General features: G+C 37.1%; 1 protein-coding gene across 1 annotated transcript in view; it reads left to right on the top strand.

The window, feature by feature from the left end:
• The first annotated feature begins 840 nt into the window (after positions 1–840).
• Positions 841–17,131, top strand: part of ahr2 (aryl hydrocarbon receptor 2) — an 89,735-nt gene continuing 73,444 nt past the window's right edge. Inside the window, exon 1 of the mRNA XM_022665404.2 lies at positions 841–1,272. Coding sequence (XP_022521125.2) covers positions 1,214–1,272 — 59 coding nt within the window. The 5' untranslated portion in view covers positions 841–1,213. The remainder of the gene's footprint in view (positions 1,273–17,131) is intronic.

The raw sequence follows: 17,131 nt of genomic DNA on the forward strand, positions 1-17,131 counted from the left end.
TATTTACTAAATGCTATAAACTATGCAGTCATTTTTACAAATTATTCAGTAGTTGCTATTAACTATTCAAGAGTTGAGATACATTTTAAGTAATTGCTATAAATGGTTCAGTAATTGCTATAAACTATGCAGTAATTGCTATGAATTATTCAGTAATTTCTATTCATTAATCAGTAAATACTATGGATTGTTTTTGTAATTGCTATAAATTATTATGTTTAATAGCTTTTTGAAATTCATTATAGATTCACTTTAGATTCTTCAAAATCCACTGCAGATTATTTAGTAGTTGTTATGAATTTTTCAGTATTCACTAAGAATTCTAATGTGTCTAATATGCATTAAGCAGTAATTATTATAGGTTTTTGGAATTCACATGTAGGTCATGACGTCAGATTACAAAACTTTTACGGCAGGACTAATACTGTCTAATACTGTTTATGTGTTTTACTGTCTACATTAAACTGATTCGAGAAGTTAGGGATATCAATTCACATATATGAATTACTATAAATGATTCTGTATGTACTTGTGATTATTGAGTAATTACCATGTTATTATGAAGTATTCAGTAATTACTCTGAATACAATATTCAGTAGTATTTAAAATTATTCTGTATCTATTATGAATGATTAGACATATGTTTCATTTTTTTGCATTTATAATTTCAGGGGCGGGAGGAAAAAACTTTTCGACCAATCAGATCGCGCCTAGGCCGCACACGTAACGTTTTAGACCGTAAAGCGGCACTTCTGACCAATCAGCGTGCAGCAGGAGGTGTTTTCCCCCCTCCACCGGTGAGAGTGACAAGTACAGCAAAAAACAACACGGAGAGAGAGAGAGAGAAAGAGAGAGAGAGAGAGAGAGAGAGAGAGGAAGAAGGAAAATTCGCTCGGCTCACGCCATTGCCGTGTAACAGGAGGAGATACAGCGCTTGTGAACTTCTTCTCCTCGGTTCTCCTCGGTGTTTCCTCCAGGCCGCGCTCACCCGCCGAGCCTCTGCCGCCCCAGAGGAGACCCGAGCGCGCTGCTACACCGCCCTGAGGAGCCCAGCGCCGCCGCCGGGGAGGAGACCTAACCCTGCCTGACACTCACTGCTTAAACACACACAGCGCTCTGTTACAGAAGACTGTGCGGAACTCGAGGTGTCTCCTCTGAGCTGCTGAAGCAGAGCCGAGAGAGAGAGAGAAGGCCACCAGGCGAGGAGACACCATGCTGGGCACCGGGGGCACCTACGCGGGCAAGAAGAGGAAGAAGCCCGTCCAGAAAATGTAAGTCAGTGCGGAGAGAGAGAGAGAGGGTGAAGGAGGGAGGGAGGGTGAGTGAGTGAAAGAGAAAGGGAGAGGGCCACATGTTTTCATCAACTTCAGCTCCTCGCTTTGTTTTGCTTCTTTGACGCTGTTACACCCTGTTACTGAGACTCCAGTATAGGTGTAAAATGTTTAGTAACAGTAGGATGTGCGTTTAAAAACAATAAACACAGTGTTTGTGAATGTGTGAGTGTGTATGTATGCATGTGTGTGTGTGTGTGTGTTATACAAGTCTTACTTGTGTAACCTAGGTTAATTATGTTGGACAGTTTATACTGGACGTGCATAATAACCTGGACATGTTTTTTTTGAGGCGACAGGTAGCTAGCTAAGTTAGGCTAACTAACTAACAAGGTTATTTAGCTAACGCATGAGCTGTTTTAACTTAGGTACTCGGTTATTTGTATGTTTTTGTGCGTTTTAAACTAGCTAAAATAGTTTTGCTTTAAACGTTTTTTCTCTCTTAAACACACATATTTAACCTAGTTACGACTCTGTTCTGTATTGTAGAGACTAAGTTTAAATTTTATTAGTACTCACTTTGACCGTTCTGACTTAAACATACTTATTTCAAGTATTTTAAGTTCTGCCGCTTAACGTCGTATTCAAGTTCACGCGAATGTAAAGACTTTTATTTTGAAAAAGTCAGAAAATAACCCCGCAAAGACAGGAATACACGGTGCTTTCTGTGTGTGTGTATGAGAAAGAGAGAAAAAGAGTTTGGGTCTTACTTTGACCGTTCTGATTATAAAACGTTTAATGTTGTATTTAAGTTGATACGAATGAAAAGTCAGAAAATTAAGTGATAATAAAGGTATGAATAAAAGTTATTTTCTGTGTGTGTGTGTATGTGTGTGTGAGTTTGGGTCCTCAGTTTGACCGTTCTGACTAAAACATACATATGTTAAGTGTTTTAAGTAGTTTTTTTTCCATTTTAAACGTTTAAGCTGACTTTTATTTTGTGAAATACTGAAAAATAAACCCATTAAAGACAGGATTGCACGCTGCTTTCTGTGTATGTATGTTTATGTGTGTATGAGAGTTTGGGTTCTCACTTTGTCCGTTCTGATTAAAACATACTTATTTTAAGTTCTGTCGCTTCTATCAATGTCGTTTTCCATTTAACACGTTTAAAACTGACATTTATTTTGTAAAAACCATAAATAGCCCCACAAAGACAGTAATACACGCTGCTTTCTGTCTGTGTGTGTATGTGTGTACAAGAGTGTGTGTGTGTCTTGCATTAATCATAATCAAGTCGCGCGAGCTGGAGGCGCTCTCACGCGATGCGTACAGGAGGGAGGGGCGAGGAGGGCCTGGGTGGGCGTGGCCTCGCTCTGTTATTGTAATCTGATAGGCTATTTTTTCCTCCCTCCTTTTTTTTAACCCTCCTTATAAGAACACATTTTTGTCGCCCCCCCCCCACCTCCCGTTCAATCCCCCCTACCCACCCACCCCGAACTCAAATTAACATATTTTAAAGTCACGCAAAGCCTTACGCAACTACGCCGGAGCTGCGTCCATGCACGAGCTCTTGTGAGTGCTGCAGTGGTGTGTGTGCCCGGTTCTGGGCTAAAAACAGCGCGGAGGGATCGAGCAGACTTTGAGGAATGCAAATGCGCTCGTGAAAGCTCTGCGGGATCCAGCCCTGGGTGTCCTAAAGTTTGTGGACGTGTGTGGTTCTCCTGAAGTCTGGAGATTTAATATCCCCAGCCCATAGCACTCATGACCTATCACAGAAGAATTGGATGGAGCCCCATCACTCCTTTAGAGAACCTTAACTCTAGATGTCCAATTGTTTGTGGAGGCATTAATGTGATTGTTCTGGGGTGTTAACAGTAAGATTGATGCAGCAGCAGCATCGTCAACATGTCTTGGAAAGGTTTTTTTTAATAGATGTTTGTACAAATTATGTTGATGTTACGATTTGATTACATCCAGACCCAACTTGTAGCACTCCTGACCTATCCCATAGGTATTGGTAGAAGCTACATACAGCACTGCCAGCTTATTCCAGAGATAAAGATCCATCACTGTAGAGAACCTGTCAAATAGTTAATGGACACGTGAGATTTTATTAGAGAGGTTAAAGCATTACCACCTTCTGTATTCATGGAATGACAGTTTTAAGGTAGACTGTTGGGGACATTGATGTGAGGATTTGATTGCATCCAGCTTTAACCAATCCAGTAGCACTCCAGACTTATGCAAGAGTATTGTATAGAGCTCCATCACTCCTTTGACACATTTGATTCCCCTGAAATCTGTAGTTTTATCACTTCTGGAAATGGTTTTGAATAGATTGTTTGGCTGGATCTCCATCACTCCAGAGAACTGTATTCCTGGGTGCAGCATCATTAACTCTTTTTGAGAACATTGATGTGAGGATTTGATTACATCCAGTCAGATGCACTTCCAGCTTATTCCAGAGATGTTGGATAGTGATCCATCCCTCTAGAGAACTTGTTAAAAATGTAATTCTGGTTGGTGCATTAGTATCTTCTGTATTTATGGAATGACAGATTTATGGTAGACTGTTGGGGACATTGATGTGACGATTTGATTGCATCCAGCTCCAACCAATCCAGTAGCCCTCCAGACTTATGCAAGAGTATTGGATGGAGCTCCATCACTCTTTTAGAGAACCTTAACTCTGGGTGTCCAAATGTTCGTGGACGCATTTGGATCTCATGAAATCTGGAGTTTTAACACTTCTGGAAAGGGTTTTGGATAGATTGTTGGGAACATTAATGTAAGGATTTGATTACATTCAACCCCAGCCCGTAGCACACTTCTCTTATCCCAGAAGTATTGGATGAAGCTCCATCACTCCAGAGAACCGTATCCCTGAGTGTCAAAAAGTTTGTGGCGCATTTGGTTCTTCAGACATCTGCAGTTTTTTCTATCAGCTTTGTCCCAGAGGTATTGGATGGAGCTCCACCATTCCTTCAGAGAACTTTAAACCTGGGTGTCAGCCCCCCTAACCTCTTTGTGGTTGCCAGTTATTCTTCTATAATCTGTGGTGTTATTGTGTGAGTTGATGCATCAGTACCATCTTCTACAGTTATGGGAAGGGTTTATGATAGATTGTTGGGAACGTTGCATCCCCAGTTCTTTGCACTCCTGACCTATCCCAGAGGTATTGGATAGTGCTCCATCACTCTTTTAGAGAACCTCATGAGCCCAGTGCTGGCAGGCCTTAATACCCCTTAGGCCATGTTTGGCATTGTGCTTAGTGTGACCTTCGGGTCAAGTGGTTTTGGATGCTCAGTTACTGCTAGTGTGGTTCTAATGATGGGTGCCCCTAAAAACAGCTGAATTGTTAAGGAGTAGGGTCTAAATTAGTATTGGAATCAGATTTGGAGGATCACAAAATGGTTGTTTATATGAAAAAATATATAACTAGATAGATGAAAAAAAAATTGAATGTAAAAAATATACCTAGATATAAAATTACATATTTGTCCATTAGCACCAGGATGCCTGTATATTTAAGTTTAGTTTAAGGGTAAAATAGCATTTTTCAATGCAATGTTTAGTTTTGTAAATAATATTTTATCATCTGTACATTATGCCCATGGGTTTTAAAGACATACAGCTATGCTTTAGTCAGTGAAAGTTATATTTTGATATATGAGACCATCTATTAGCTGCACTAGCAGTGTTGACTTCTCTCTCAAAGTTGCTGAACTGTTTTATTTACTCGAAGGGTTATCTTTCATCAACGTCATCTACTGAATCAGTGTTTTTTTTATTTGATCCTTTAAACTGTGACAACACCTCTTAACTACACTAAATAATTACATTAAACCTGTCACAAAGTATATTCCAGAAAAAATATATATATAATAAATTATATTATTGCAGTTTTTTGAGTATTTTGCCCCTAATGATAATACTATAGCTAGGCCTGTCACATGAATTACTGTATCGACATATCACACAATACATACATAGACTAGGGCTGCACAATATATATTCTTTCAGCATCATCATCATCACAATGTCAGTAAAGTAAGTAAATATAAAGTAAAATAAATTAAACCATAAACATCATTCTATGACTTGATGCAGTCTCTTTTCACAGAGGATGAATTTGGTGAGTTTAGCAAGAATTCTCTTGTCCTCTCTTTTATCTTACCAGCTGTCTTCATTCCACGGTTTGCAGGGATGGTATTTTGGGGAAGTATTTTGCTTTTTATTTAAAAGTTAACATTTTAAGGACTGATGCTTTAAATATTAATGCAATTATTACATAATCATGTAATAAAATGGGTGACTGTGTATTTACAATTAAATAGTATAAATAGAGTCACATCTAAATCAGCTTAGAATGCAAACAAATGTTAATTTAATATAACTGTAATTAGTCATGTTAACAATGTATGCATTTATATGCAAATACTGTATGCACCAATAAATTGATTTACATATGCAATAGTCATATGTCAGGATATGCAATGTAAAATGAAGCAAATTGAACCATAAACATCATGCTATAATATATTGCTATTTGTGTTATTGTGAATATATGGTATCGTGATTCTGTGGTATGGTGATACTCTGGTATAGTTATATTATGGTATGGTGATACTATTTTATTGTTATACTATGGTATTGTGATACTGTGGTGTTCTGATACTGTAGTATTGTGATACTGACATACTATGGTATTGTGATACTGTGGTATTGACATACTGTGGTATTGAGATACTGTGGTATTGTGATACTATGGTATGGTGATACTGTGGTGTTGTGATACTGTGGTATTGAGATACTAGTGAATGGTGATACTGTGGTATTGACATACTGTGGTATTGAGATACTGTGGTATTGTGATACTATGGTATGGTGATACTGTGGTGTTGTGATACTGTGGTATTGAGATACTAGTGAATGGTGATACTGTGGTATGGTGATACGTTGATATTGTGATACTCCTGTATTATTATACTATTGTATGGTGATATTGTGGTATTGTGATACTATGGTATCGTGATACTGTGGTATTGTGAGATGCCCTGTGATTTTTAACGCTAATATATCATAATAACAAAGTTACACTCTTTTAAGGAGCAATTAACTTTTACATGAGATTATTCAATAATTGTTGACATACCAGCACATTGAAGTCATTGCACTCTATTCACAATGTAAACACAAAATGGCTTTACTTAGGTCAGCAGAAATAATAACCTCACAATCTAATAATCACAACAGACTTACATAACACTCTGCATATAATACAGCCAAACTGACTAATGTATCAGTTGGCTGATAGTATCAGCTGGCATGAACAAATATTTTCATAAATAATATATGTAAATATTTGATTACTGATCTCTTGATGATGGGGTGGTGCTCTAGGTGGTGCATATAAAATATTGATAACACAAAAAGTGAGTAAACATGATATGTATTAATAGAACAGTGTATCAGAAAATAAGAAAACATACATATTAACACTGAGTTAATCATTGTGTAGTGTGATAGCTTAGCTCCATGTCATAATGCACGCATACACAAACCCTAACACCAACCTGATAATGTGCAGAATATAAATACTGCATGTTATGTACATCTAAATAGTATTGTGAAACAATAAATGCAGGTGCGGAATGAATTTTACATGTCAATTACCTTATTTCTTGCACTATAAGGTGCATTTAAAATCCTTTAATTTCCCAAAAATCGTCAGTAAGCCTTTTAAGCCAGTGCGACTTATATATGAATTGTACCAGTAAGTTTATAAGGAGCAGTAAAGCCATTCTTCTGAAATACAACATTACACAGGAGTTTCAGTAAAGTTTCTCCAGAAGTAAGCAGCATTAGCATAGTGAGAATTTTGAACTGTAGTCTGGGTGTTTACCATGTTAAAACAAGCTACGTAGGATAAACCGCTAGCTGATAGCACCACGGCTTACCGGATCACTCAGGGTTCTTCAGTGTAGCACTGTCAGGCGGCATTTACTAGTGCTTAGCGCTGTTAACTGCTGCTACTTACTGGGACTAGCGCTGCTGCTGTGAGTTGCTATCGCTGTTGCTAATTGAGCTGTTGCTCATGCGCTGTTGAAAATGTTGGAAATTTAAGCTTACTGTAAATAAACAGAAGCACTTTGCTCACCCAAATAAACCTTTTTCAGGAGAAAAATCTGTGTAGATCACAACATCCAGTGCTTGTTTGACTTTAAAATATTTAATTTTTTTAAGAATTACAGTTTTATTTACACCATGTTGGCTGTAGCTTTTGTATTAATATCATTAGCAGCGTCATGGTTTTTCAAATAAACAGCAAAAGCTGTTACAGCCAGTTTAAAGTGGTAGGACCTTTCAGACTACTATGTTTTTAGAATTAATATATGTGGCTTTGCAGGAATGGTAGTTAAAACACATTAATGCCATTTTAAGGGTGTGCCATATCCTATCATACACAATAATATCATCAAAATGTTTAAATATCGTGAACGATATTATACCCTTAAATATCGTGCCATATCACCCATCCCATTTCCCATTATATATCTACTAGAGATTATATCTGTCCAGTATCATTTATTTCACTTTAATCTTGGATGTATGAAGATATTTGGAGTGCATTATTATTATCATGACATTCTGGATCATTTACGTCTGTTACAAATCTAATAAAATCCTTGTATTTCTTTTTAAATCTTACTTAGGGGTGTGCAGTATTATATTGTATGTCATATTGCCTAGAGTATCGTTATCGCGAAAATACCATAAAATATTGTGATAATATTTTATGGCCATATCGCCCACCCCTATGCCATTTATTATAATATATTGCCCTTTCCAAACTTAGTAACACTACTAATTCAATTTAAAAGAATATTACATAACCATGTAATGAAAGGGGTAACTGTGTTTTTACAAATAAGTAGTACAAACCGTGTCACATCTGTAAATCAGCTTAAAATGCAAACACATGTTTTTTTATAATATAGCATAACTGTAATAATTTACATTAATACAGCAAGCATTTTTATGCAAATATTCTATGCACCAATAAATCAATTTGGAAGGCAATACACAATTCAGATTTTAACATAATTCATTAGATAATTACTGTATGTATGTAAGTAAGTATGTAAAAATGTACATGTAAATACTAGTCCAGCAATACATTCAGAACATATAATATACTGTATAAAATAAACTGTCACTGTACTGTAATTCATTACAAACATTTTTATATATATTACATGATAATTTGAGTATGTGGTAATACTGTGTGTAAATTGTACTGCAACATTAAATCATTTAAGAATCTACTTCAAATGATGATGTAATTTAGAAATGTTTAATTAGTAAAGTAATTGCATAATGACAGTGTTTAGGGTATTTTTAGAAGTAAAATAGACAGTAAAAGACAGTAATAACTCCAGACCTCTTGGTGTTTGCACACCTAAAAGGCTCCTCCTATCAAACTGAAGGACCTTCTCCCTGCTTGTTGGAGTCGATTCTCTACTGAGATATAAAGTCTGATGTTGGCGGGAGGCGTTTAAACAGGCCGGTCTGGGTGCGAAGTCTTCAGCACAGCCTGAGTTTCACACAAAGAGCCCATTGAGGGCGAGTGTAACCGGAGCCCGCGCTCTACACCAGTGCTGGGAGCTGGAATGTTGTAGAATAGTACACCTCTATCTCTCTCTCTCTCTTTCTCCCCCTCTCTCTCTCTCTTTCTGTCTCTGTGTGTCTCTCGCTCACCCAGAGAGAACTGGGTCAAGATTTCCTCACTTCTAATCTGTCATGATGACAAAAGGCGGAGGTCAAAACCTCGGGAGCGAGGCTGAAGCTGAACATGGCGATGAGTTCGAGTTCTTCTTGGTTTGTGGTTTGAAGGTGTAGAATCCTGAAGCTCTCAACACCAAGCAGATGTTTCTAATTTAATGTATTTTTGGGGGTTTACTTTACCAGTACATGTGCTTTATTTACATTGGACTAATAGAAATGATACAGAAGTATACCGAATGAATATTCTATATATTTAGTGGCATTAATCAATGCATTCAGAAATAACTGAAGTGTTAAGCACTGTGTCTGTGGTTAAGTAGGAAATAGAAGACCAAATGTATTGTCTAGATATTAACAAACAGATTCATACACAACACAAAAGCTGCGCAGAAAAAAAAACAGTCTCATTTTCCTGTCCATGCCGTCCACTTACGGTCCAGGCCCGAGTGTACACACAGCAGCGAGGCCTGTGAATGCATGCTTTGCATGTTGTGGTTGGTTGACCGCGTTTTTGTTTGTCCTTCATGTTGCGGAGGTGCTTTTGAGGGAAGCTGGGAGAGCCTGCAGTAACACCGCCCTCCCCTCGCCTTCTTCAGCGGCCTGTTTGTGTTCCTTTACTGACGTTAATGATTATCCACCAGACCGGACGCTCAGTTAAAAACAGCATTCAGACTAAATTTAGTTTTTCTGTAGAATTACAGAAGTGCTGCACCGGTGCATTAAAATAGCTGTGTTCAGCACAGTCACATTACATTTATGAAGGAAATAAAATAATGTGATAAAATATTCATGATGTCCTTGTTCTTGTTGGATTTAGAGTTTGTGTTGGAGTTCATGTTGAAGTTGTGTTTGAAGTTCAAGTTGGAGTTGAAGTTGAAGTGTGAGTTTACATTAAAGCTGGGTCTGAAGTTTGCAGTTGGTATCAAAGTCAGGTTTGAAGGTAAAAATGTATTTGAACAGTTGGAGTTTACTTTGAAGTTTACATTTAAGTGAAAATTAAAGTTGGAGTTAGTATTGAAGCTGAATTGCAGTAAATACAGTGTGAAATAAATCTTTCTAAGGATATTTAATGATACTTATTCTCAACTTTTGATTTGTTTTTCAACTTTTTAGAAGTATTAAGTTGTTTTATTTTCAGATTTGTCCAAACTTTGTCCAGCAAAAACACCTGTAGTTTTTGGAGTTGTTTTAGTAGTTGTAATTGTTGTATTTTTAATTGAGGTTGTTGTAGTTGTAAATCAGGTTGTAGTTCTATTTGAGTTAGTTGTAGTTGAGGTTGTTGTAGATTTGGTTGTTGTTTTTGGTTATAATTGTTGTAGTTGTGGTTTTTGTTTGTTGTAGTTGTTTGTGGTAATTGTTGAAGTTATATTGGTTGTAGTTTAAGTTGAGGTAGTTGTAATTGACGTAGTTGTAGTTTCAGTTTGTTTTAGTTACGTGTTGTAATTGTTTTAGTTTTAGTTGTTTGTTGTAGTTGTTGTAATTGTAGTTGTAGTGTTTGTTTGTTGTTGTTTGTGGTAATTGTTAAAGTTGTAATTGTTATAGTTGTAAGTATGGTTGTTATAGTTGCTGTAATTGTTGTGGTTGTAGTTAAAATAGTTGTAGTTTTTTGTTTGTTGGTGTTTTTGTTTGTTGCAATTGTTGTAGTTGTAATTGTTGTTTGTTGCAATTGTTGTAGTTATATTTGTTGTAGTTGTAAAGGTTGTTGTAGTTGTAAAGGTTGTTGTAGTTGTAGTTGCTGTAATTGTTGTAGTTATATTTGTTGTAGTTGTAAAGGTTGTTGTAGTTGTAAAGGTTGTTGTAGTTGTAGTTGCTGTAATTGTTGTAGTTGTAGTGTTTGTTGTGTGTTGCTGTAGTTGTAGTTAAGGTTGTTGTAGTTAAGGTTGTTGTAGTTGTGGTTGTTGTAGTTGTTGATGTTTGTTGTGTGTTGTTGCTGTAATTGTAGTTAAGGTTGTTGTAGTTAAATTTGTTGAAGTTAAGGTTGTTCTAGTTGTTGATGTTTGTTGTGTGTAGTTGCTGTAATTGTAGTTAAGGTTGTTGTAGTTAAATTTGTTGAAGTTAAGGTTGTTCTAGTTGTTGATGTTTGTTGTGTGTAGTTGCTGTAGTTAAGAGAGAGATAGTTGTAGTTGAGGTTATTGTAGTTGAGGTTGTTGTAGTTGAGGTTGTTGTAGTTGTTGATGTTTGTTGTGTGTTGTCGTTCTGCACAGAGTGAGCAGTGTGGATTGTGTTAGCCCGGCCAGATCGGTCAGGGTTAGCCACACACTCTGAAATTCACACAAGAACGTTGAGGAGAAAGCCAACTTTAGGTTTATTGCCCTTTTTCAGTGTGTGTATGTGTGTGTGTTTGTGTGTGTATGTGTGTGTGTGTGAGAGCGAGAGATCAGAACCAGATGTGTGTGAGGAGTTCTAGCGGGGGTTATCAGGGGAGTACGCCTGGCGCTGATGGAAGTTGCCCAATTAAACAGCGCTGAGGGGCGTGTTTCTTTCTTTTCTGGAGCGGAGCGGATTAAGGGTCTGGGCGGGGGCCGCTTAGCCTCCCGACGGAGCGAGGTCACGGAAACTCCGAAACTAGAGAGCGCTGGACAGCAGTGCATCATGGGACACAGGATGAGTTAAGTTCGCTGCCCTCTCTGACCTCACAGATAACCCTGACGTCCAGAGACAGTAAACAGACTAAAGTACAAAACATTAAACAGAGGGACGAACACATAAATAATTATATATGACACACAAAATAACATCAAATTAGACAATGAGGCATTTTAATTAATTTAATACATTTGTGAACCAAAGCTAGTGATTTCTACATAACTTACTCCAGCAAAAAAAAACTTTTGTTTGACTTTTCAGTTGTAGCCAGTGGTTAGTCTACAGTGTTACATGCAGCTAACATCAGCTAGAGCAGTTAACATCTAGCCAACATCAGCGAGAGTAGGTTACATCTTGAAAACAACTAGATTAGTGAACATGTAGATAAATTTATTTAGAGTAGGAAACATCTAGCTAATCAGCAAGAATATTTAACATCGAGTTAACATTTGCTAGAGTTCTTAACATGTAGCTACCTCAGCTAGAACATCCTAAATTTAGATAACATCAGCTACAGTAGTTAACATCTGTTTAACATTGACTAGAGAATGCAATATTAAGATATGATTGGCTATATGGCTGTAGATATGGTTGAGTACTTAACGTCTAGCTAACATCAGCGAGAGTATGTAACATCTAGAAAACAACTAGACTAGTTAATATGTGGATAACTTAAGTTAGAATAGGAAACATCAGCAAGAGTTTAATATTTAGATAACATTGGCTAGAGTAGTTAACATGTAGATGTCTTCTAGATGTTAACTATTCGTGCTGATGTTAGCCACATTTTAACTGCACTGGCTGAGGTTCATGTAGATAGCTTCAGTAACATTAGGAAACTTTAACTAACATTAGTTAGAGCAGTTTTCATCTAGCCAACATTAGCAAAAGTAGCTATCTTCTAGCTAACATCAGTAACAATAGTTTAAATATAGCCAATACCAGCTAGAGTAGTTAACGTGTACTAAATATCATATATTATAGTCAACATCTAGCTAATATCAGCTATAATATTTAACATTTAGCTGACATCAGCTAGAATAGTTTGAATGTGCCTAGCATCACCTAAAGTAGTTAACATTTAGGGAATGTAAATAATAGCTAACCTCTATCTAATATCTGCTAGATTAGTTTAAATGGAACATGCACCAGCTAGACTAATTAGCTAGATAACTATCTAGCAAACATCAGCTAGAGTATTTAACATTTATACAACAACTTCTAACAAATATCACCTATAATACCTAACATTTAGGTAGCATCTAGGTAACATTAACTGGAGCAATTAACATCAGGTCAATATCACTTATATTAGTTATTAGTATATTAATATCTAGCTAATATTAGCTAGTGTAGTTAACGTCTAGCTAATGTTGTTTTAACAGTGTCAGATCATCTGTTAAAGGAGAACTCTGGTGTAAAATGGACTTTTGGTGTAGTAAAATATGATTAAAAGTACTTACCTTTGATGAATAGCACACCTCTGCTCTCCCACAGCTTTCTGAGATCCAAAAATTTTAACAGTTTTAACAATTTTAATAACCCCGATAAAACAAGGCATTAATAACTTAAAACATAGGTTTTTAATAAGCTTCTTGTGCACTTTTTAACTTATTAATGCGTGATTCATGTGGGCAAGTTATGCCCTGTGTCACCCAGTCTGAAGGGTGTTCAGACAAACTGTTAAAATGTCTGGATTTCTGGAACCCTGTGGGAGAACAGAGGTGTGCTATTCATCAAAGGTAAGTATTTTTTATCATGTTTTACTACAACAAAAGTTAATTTTACATCAGAGTTCTCCTTTAAACCCTCATTAACACCTCTACACCTCATCTTAGTGAGGTCAGGACGGTGAATGTTCACCACCTCACCTCATCCCTAACTCTTCAACTCATCCCAATAGTACTGGATGAAGCTTCATGATTCCAGAGAACAGAGTTCCACATTTCCACAGTGGTCTCCAGCCCACACCTGGCATTAGGTATGATGGGGCCAAGAGGTTCATGTTTATCTGCTTCAGAGAGTCCTCTTCGATTTTCATTACTTTTCTACAGGGCTGAGACAAGCTGTGGGTGTGCATTTACAGAGAGAGAGAGAGAGAGGTATCTCCTGTTTCAGTGAAGATGAGAGAGGGATGGCCTGGTGCATGCTGGGACATGCCTGAGTTACCACTGCTGATGTAGTCCCCTGTGTTTTTCGGTCTGTGTGTTTATTTAGGGGGATCCCATCATTCCTCTTTGACTGGTTTAAAAGAACCACACAGATGCACACACACACACATGCACACACACACACACACACACACACACACATAAACACACACATGAACGCACACATGCACAAACAACAGGCAACAAAGTGTGAATTTCCTGTCGACAAATGAGTTACACTTTACACACACTCCATTCTTACACACTTCTGAACCCCTGATCATATTTGACTCTCTCTTTCTTTCTTTCTTTCTTTCTTTCTTTCTTTCTTTCTTTCTTTCTTTCTTTCTTTCTTTCTTTCTATCTCTCTCTCTTTCTTTCTTTCTGAACAGTGTTGTTATGAAAAGCCTGTTTCTGTGCAGCAGTGGCCGGAGATAATTAGTAATTAATTAGAGATTATAATAATTACTGTAATAAACAGAAGGCTGTAATTAAGTGTGTGGGATTATTGTTGTTTTTTTCTGTTACTACTAATCAATCTGACGTCTGATGTCATTAAATCGTAATGTTTAATGTTAAGATTTGCTCACACGTTATCATCCAGTATAACTATCTAACCGCACCCTATATTAATAGACCATTTCTTATTCAATTATATTAATCAGCATTTGATTTCATATTTAATGAATTAATAATTAACATCATCTACTAATATAATGCTGAGTGTGTTGTATACTGTTATTATTGTCCTTTGATATTACTATCTACAATATTTATTCTATTACTAAAGAATTTACTTTTATATTATTGTCTAAACAGTTTACTTTTCTTATAATAAAGTATAATATAATGTTATTTATAACAGCTTATCTCACATGGCTATGTACAACATTTATATAAAAATATATTATTTTTATTTATTATATTATTATATTACTACATATTATAATCTACAGAGCTTTCCTTATACTGTATCTACATTTACAGCATTTATTGAGAATTACTGGTTTCGTAAGTTACTATTATAAATAGTCCATTCAGAATATTATGAACACCTCCTTGTTTATACATTTATACATTCACTGTCCATCTAATGAGCTCCACTGATCATACAGGAGCACTTGTAGTTCTATAATTACAAACTGTAGTTATGTAGTATCTGTTCCACAGGAACACAACAGATCAGATATTATTTGGGTGGTGAACCTGCGTGTTTTTTAACACCTAAGTCTTACTGCTGAACAGATAATACACCACCAATCAGAGATATTCAGCTAACAGTGTTCTTAGTCAGCATCCTGTAACCAGCATCCTGTAACCAGCATCCTGTGACCACTGATAAAAAAGGACTAGAGGATGATTAACACTGTAAACTGTGCAGCAACAGATTCTGAACTTCTGTCCTGACTTGACTTCATCTACTATGTAAAGCAGTTAGGTGGGATGTGTCTAATAGAGTAGACAGTGTCTGAACAAAGTGTTTAAAAACTCCAGCAGCACTGCTGCGTCTGTGAATTTCAAGGTAGTTCTGTTTGTCAGGTATATTTTTAGTTATATTTACACATATTCATGTTGTAGAACCTTGTGCAGTGCAAGATCACGCCTGTGACTGTTCTAAGTGGTGTTCGTGAGCGCTGTATCATGTTTACTTTGTCGTGTAGAGAAGAGGAAAGGAGGTGTTCTGATTAAGTGCCAGCAATGATGACACTCATACGAAAACAAAAGGCTTGTTGAGTTGATCCTCGTATCGGCTCCAGACTGTGGAGCCATTGTTTACGTGAATACTACTCCAATTCCACAATCCAACTCCTTTGATTGTGTAGAGGCTGGGAACAGAACAGTACATAGAGCTGCTTTCCCACTTAAATCTCGTAGCGTTTTTTTTTTTATCTTTTCACCAGGAGTCACTAGTTATGCTAAGCTAACGGTATCATATTGCGTTGTTGACATTGTGAAATGTTAACGTTGTGAAATCCAGTCCTTGGGGATGTAGTATGGCGCAAATTACCTGATCTAACCTTTTAACATAATAAGCCAGTCAGACATAACCAGGCACAGTGTGCAGTGTGTGCCGTTGTTGACACAAATGTGAAATGTGGAACAAAGGCACACACAGCTTGTTTAGTCCCAGAAAAGATAAAAATGAACCTATCGGCACTGTGCTCAATGCCATGCATGGGCTAGAGGTGTATAAAGCACTGCAGAATTCAGCTATAAAGCAGTGGAACTGTGTTCATGGGATCCTGGGGAGCTGAATGCAACCAAAGTCTCACAGCAATGCTACAGTTATTTAGTAGAAAGCCCTCAGTGGACAGTAGAGACAGTTACTCCAAAAGCAGGCTACAGTTGTCTTCTGATCTGAGTATAAACAACACGAAGAATTTGGTGTTCAAAAAACTTGTACACATATTACACATATCCTATAAGGGCGTTTTCACACCAGCACTATTTGATTTGGTTCAAACGAACTCTGGCCCGTTTGTAACTTTAGTGCGGTTCGATCGAGCAGGTGTGAAAACAGTAATCGCTTTCTGGTGTGGATCAAAATAACTGTGTTTAAGAGGGTTTTCACACCTGTTGTACGTTTCCGAATCAGTTGATGAATTCATTTACTTGGAGCGTTTTCTCCATTTGTGTGGTTTGTTTTCACACAGACATAAATGTAAACGCACCAAAATGCGCACCAATAAACCACGCGAGCAGGCTGTGTCCTCTGATTGGTCAGAGCTGTCTGGCGTGGGAGTAAATATACTTACATACAAAAAAAGTAAATATAGCGAGAACATTCTGTGTTCCAGCGCCTATATCTTTGCTTTAACACTGAACGCTGAAATGCTACACTTTCAAACACAGTGTTTGGATGTGCAGCGCAGATGTATACATAGTAAACCGAGTCACACGATTGTGAGAAGTGAACGCCGCACAGACCACTCAGACACAGCGTTTGTTTATAGCTGTGGTAATTAGCATTATCTGGCTAATATATCAGTTTAAATTTAAAGTTTTATCAGTAGCTTAGCTCAAATAAATGGACAATATTAAATAGTTGGGTCGGATTGAGACCGGATTACGTTCTTACCAAAGCAAAGTGCTCCAGAGTTCATTTGGGACCGGACCAGTGGTCTCGGCCTGGTTTGTTTGATCCGAACACGAGTGCAATTACTGTTTTCACACCTGCTCAACCAAACCGCACTAAAGTTACAAACGAACCAGAGTTTGTTTTAACCGGACCAAACAGTGCTGGTGTGAAAACGCCCTAAAAGTGTAGCATTTCAGCATTCAGAGTTAAAGCACAGATATCCGTGCTGGAACACAGAATCTTTTCGCTATAT

This window comes from Astyanax mexicanus, chromosome 23 (assembly GCF_023375975.1).
Source record: "Astyanax mexicanus isolate ESR-SI-001 chromosome 23, AstMex3_surface, whole genome shotgun sequence".
NCBI classification, from domain to species: domain Eukaryota; kingdom Metazoa; phylum Chordata; class Actinopteri; order Characiformes; family Acestrorhamphidae; genus Astyanax; species Astyanax mexicanus.